Source organism: Cheilinus undulatus, linkage group 18, assembly GCF_018320785.1.
Source record: "Cheilinus undulatus linkage group 18, ASM1832078v1, whole genome shotgun sequence".
In the NCBI taxonomy this organism is placed as follows: Eukaryota; Metazoa; Chordata; class Actinopteri; order Labriformes; family Labridae; genus Cheilinus; species Cheilinus undulatus.
The window spans coordinates 22,645,099-22,648,919 of record NC_054882.1 but is presented as its reverse complement, the minus strand read 5'-3'; the positions used below and the strand labels follow the sequence as shown (position 1 = coordinate 22,648,919).

The 3,821-nt window shown below is 44.2% G+C and overlaps 1 protein-coding gene across 1 annotated transcript; it reads left to right on the top strand.

Moving 5' to 3' along the window:
* The first annotated feature begins 520 nt into the window (after window positions 1-520).
* Window positions 521-3,518, top strand: sox11a (SRY-box transcription factor 11a). Its single transcript, XM_041813455.1, has one exon. It carries the CDS (start codon window positions 642-644, stop codon window positions 1,746-1,748), a length of 1,107 nt encoding a protein of 368 aa, XP_041669389.1. The 5' UTR covers window positions 521-641; the 3' UTR covers window positions 1,749-3,518.
* Window positions 3,519-3,821: the final 303 nt, after the last annotated feature.

The following is a 3,821-nucleotide window of genomic DNA, read 5'->3' as shown; positions in this document are numbered from 1 at the left end:
TAAATGCATCCCTCTACAGCAGGCAGGCGTCTGCAACAGTGTCCAAGCGCCACCTTCAGTATCCAACCTAAGGGGAGGAGAAAAAGCAAATAATCACACAGCCTGCATCTTTTCCTCCATACACATCTGCACAGAGCAGCTGTCCGTCTGGAGAAATAAACAGCGTCTTATCTTACTTTTTCTCTAAAAATAGGGAATAGACCTTTAAGTCTTATGTGCGCTTTGGTGCGTGCTGCTCATCTCAGGAGCGCATATAGTGCTAACTGTGTGTTTAATATGCCTGTCTCGCCCGACGTGTTGCCCCAGACACTGTGTACCACAAATCCCCACCTCCACTCCAATGAGAGCTCGGGAGGGGAGGGAGGAATAAAAGGGTTAAGGGGAGTCTTGTATGGAGTCTGCTGGGCGGAGTGGAAGGGACCTGATTGGATGGCTGCGCGTGACGCAGGGGACATGAAAAAGCTGATAACTAGTTAAGAAGGCAGTTTGTAACTCTGGAAAAAGAGTGCAGAGCTTGAGACATACATTACGCAGAGGACGCGGACGCAACCGGCGCAGAAACACAGAGAGCTGAGGCTGAAAGAGAGAGGTGCAGAGGCACTGCAGCGTCCGGACACAAAGTGACTTGAAACAGAGGGACAATGGTGCAGCACACAGACAACAGCGAGACGGACGGGAGCATGTCCAGGGAGGCTACAGACTCAGAGGAGAGTGAATTTATGGCATGCAGCCCCGTAGCGATAAACCCGGACTGGTGCAAGACAGCCACCGGTCACATCAAAAGACCCATGAATGCATTTATGGTCTGGTCCAAAATCGAGAGGAGAAAGATTATGGAGCAGTCGCCAGACATGCACAACGCGGAGATTTCCAAGCGCCTGGGGAAGAGGTGGAAGATGCTGAAGGACAGCGAAAAGATCCCGTTTATCAGAGAAGCCGAGCGGCTGCGGCTAAAACACATGGCAGACTACCCCGACTACAAGTACAGACCCAAGAAAAAACCAAAGCTCGACAGTTCAAAATCATCAGCACCGTCTCCGGAGAAGTGCGGCAAAATAGCTAAGACACCTAGCAAGAAGTGCTCAAAGATAAAGACTAATAAAAGCGTCTCCAAGTCCTCCCACGGCTACGGAGAGGACTGTGTGTTTCCCAGCTTCAAAGTTGCAAAGACTGTGAAAAGTGAGCTCACCGACGAGGACGACGACGAGGAGTACGAAGAGGACTACCGGATGGGGATTAATAAAGCCGGGGACGAGGAGCGCGTGAGGCCGTATAATGTAGCCAAAGTTCCCGCGAGCCCAACTTTGAGCTCCTCGGCTGAGTCCGAGGGCGCGAGCATGTACGAAGAAGTGCGGAAAAACAACCGACTGTTTTACAATATCAAAAACATTACCAAACAGAGCACATATCACGCTGCTTCTGTCTCACCAGCATCCTCCAGGTCGGTGTCCACATCCTCCTCCTCTTCCTCATCCAGCAGCAGCTCCTCTTCTTCCGGGGAGGAGGCGGACGATTTGCTGTTTGACTTTAGTTTAAATTTCGCCCCCAGTGCCCCTGGAGCGGAGCTGGGCAACCCCAATTCAGGAAACCTCTCCCTGTCTCTTGTGGATAAGGACCTGGACTCGTTCAGCGAGGGCAGCCTGGGCTCTCACTTTGAATTCCCAGACTATTGCACGCCAGAGCTCAGTGAGATGATTGCCGGGGACTGGCTGGAGGCGAACTTTTCCGACCTGGTCTTCACATACTGAACTGCAAAAAAAAAGTTGCTCTAGTAATAACAGAGAAGGGAGAAAGTAAATTATATATGTGTCCTGGTCAAAGTTGTCCCTAGCCCTGCCTCCTCCTCCTCTTGTGGGTTTTCTGAAGGGTCCTGGACGGAGGAGGACCAAGGAGGTGAGGTTTGAGGAGGAATGAGATGCTTATGAAGCTAGTAGCAAAAAAAGTCTGCAGACGTTTTTTTTCTGGCAGCATGACAGGGTTTTATGGATTTTTTCCTCCCCGTATAGGTCTGCATTTTACAGTTCAGCTTAAACGGACCACAAAGGGAAAAATACGTGAACTTCTATGCATCTTTTCCTCTTAAAAACAAAACTGCAGGGAGCTGAAAACGGACTGTGGACTGACTCAAAGCAAATCTGTGAACTGACAATTGTTCAGGATGTTACTTTACAAAAACGGTTTATGTAATTTTTCTTAATGCCGCAAAATGTTTGTTTTTTGTAACTGATTCAGTTTACCTCCTGGTTTGGAAAATTAAGCAGCCTAAACCTCTGCAGAGTACAGGTGTGGAGGAAACATTTTGATACATAACAGACCTCATCTTTTTAAAAGAAAAGTAAGATATTTTCAGGCATATTTTTGTACAGTTAAAAGGGAATGTTCTTACTGTGCTTTCAGTGAGTTTCAGGCACTTCTTCCCTTTATCATTTGTTTTTAGCATGCAAGGGAGTCCTGGTTTTAAGGATTAAGTTAAATTAAAACTTGCATCAAAAATGCCTTGTGATTTCAAACTAGGTTTTGTACAGTTGTAGAGCAGATTTGTTGAGTATTTGTAGACGATACAATGGCATCATGGGGAACACATACCTCAGAGCTGGAACTAGTTTCAAGATTGTATATGTACTGTAATATAGTAAAGTTAGGAGTTTATGTATATCATACTCGTGATATGTGGATGGGTCCCGATCGCAGGTGTGAAACTGGATTTTGGTATTTTTTATGGCACATACTGTTTTTTCCCCCCTCTCATTTTTTTGTGCAATATATACTCTTAAGATTCAGACCATCAACAATTGTAGCAAGTGATGGAAAAACAGACTTGTGCACTGTCAACATCATTTCATGTTATGATGCTGAAAGCCTGTCCAGGCAGGAAATAAACAAATCAGCTGGAACTGATACAAAACAATATAATATGGCCTCATGGTGTGATGCATACTACAGGTGGATATCACAAATTGAATGTTATTTGACACATATCTGACACCAAAACAGCTCAATTAGGGAAAAGGAGTTCTGCAAAAAAAAAAAACAAAAAGAAAGAAAAGGGCATAGTCTGATACAGTGGTGGTCTGGCATTAATATAACAAGCAAGCAAAAAAGAACATTCCATAGTCCTGTTTCATGAAATGAAACTTTATTTTGAAACTGAAGACTGCCTTCTTTTTTTAAAACATTAACCATAAACCTGTATTTTTTATTTCTTGCACTTAAAAAAGCAGATATTGTTTATTTTTATGTGGGTCTTACATATGAAGTCTGTTTGATAAAAAGGTTTTTTGGAATATGACTTAATTATATGCCGAGACATTTTGTTGGAAGTTCTAGGCAGTAGTTACTTCACATTCCAAGTGTGAATCTGTCTTTGACTCATCTTTTAATAAATAAGTACCTACCACCATCGACTGTCCTTTCAGTTTGTGAATATATGTACACAGATGTGTTATTTGTTGCATTTGCAAAGGATGTGATGACAGAATGATGCCTATTTTGTATGTAGGCGGATACTCTGAAAATGATGGGCTCAAACTAACATGTGAATTCACATTTAATAAAAAGGAAAAAAAGGAAAACTTTTGAACCGCAGTGTTGAGGTGCTTTACTCTGCCTTGTTTTTCTAAAAAAAAAAAAAAATGTCTCCCTCTCACCACGCCTCCCTGAGAAAAACGGACACTGCTGCTTTAAGAAATTGAATCGCCCGCTTGCCTGCGCCGCGCGATGTGATTGGTGGGCTTTTCTGGTCCCCTTGGAGACGGAGCTGGAAACAGGAGCTGCTCCTAGCAGTGTGTGGGAGATCTCAGTGTGTCTGGCTTCCATTCAGA

Bases quoted from the DNA above. Each gene is read 5' to 3' on its own strand.
- sox11a (XM_041813455.1), top strand. From the start codon at position 642: ATGGTGCAGCACACAGACAACAGCGAGACGGACGGGAGCATGTCCAGG.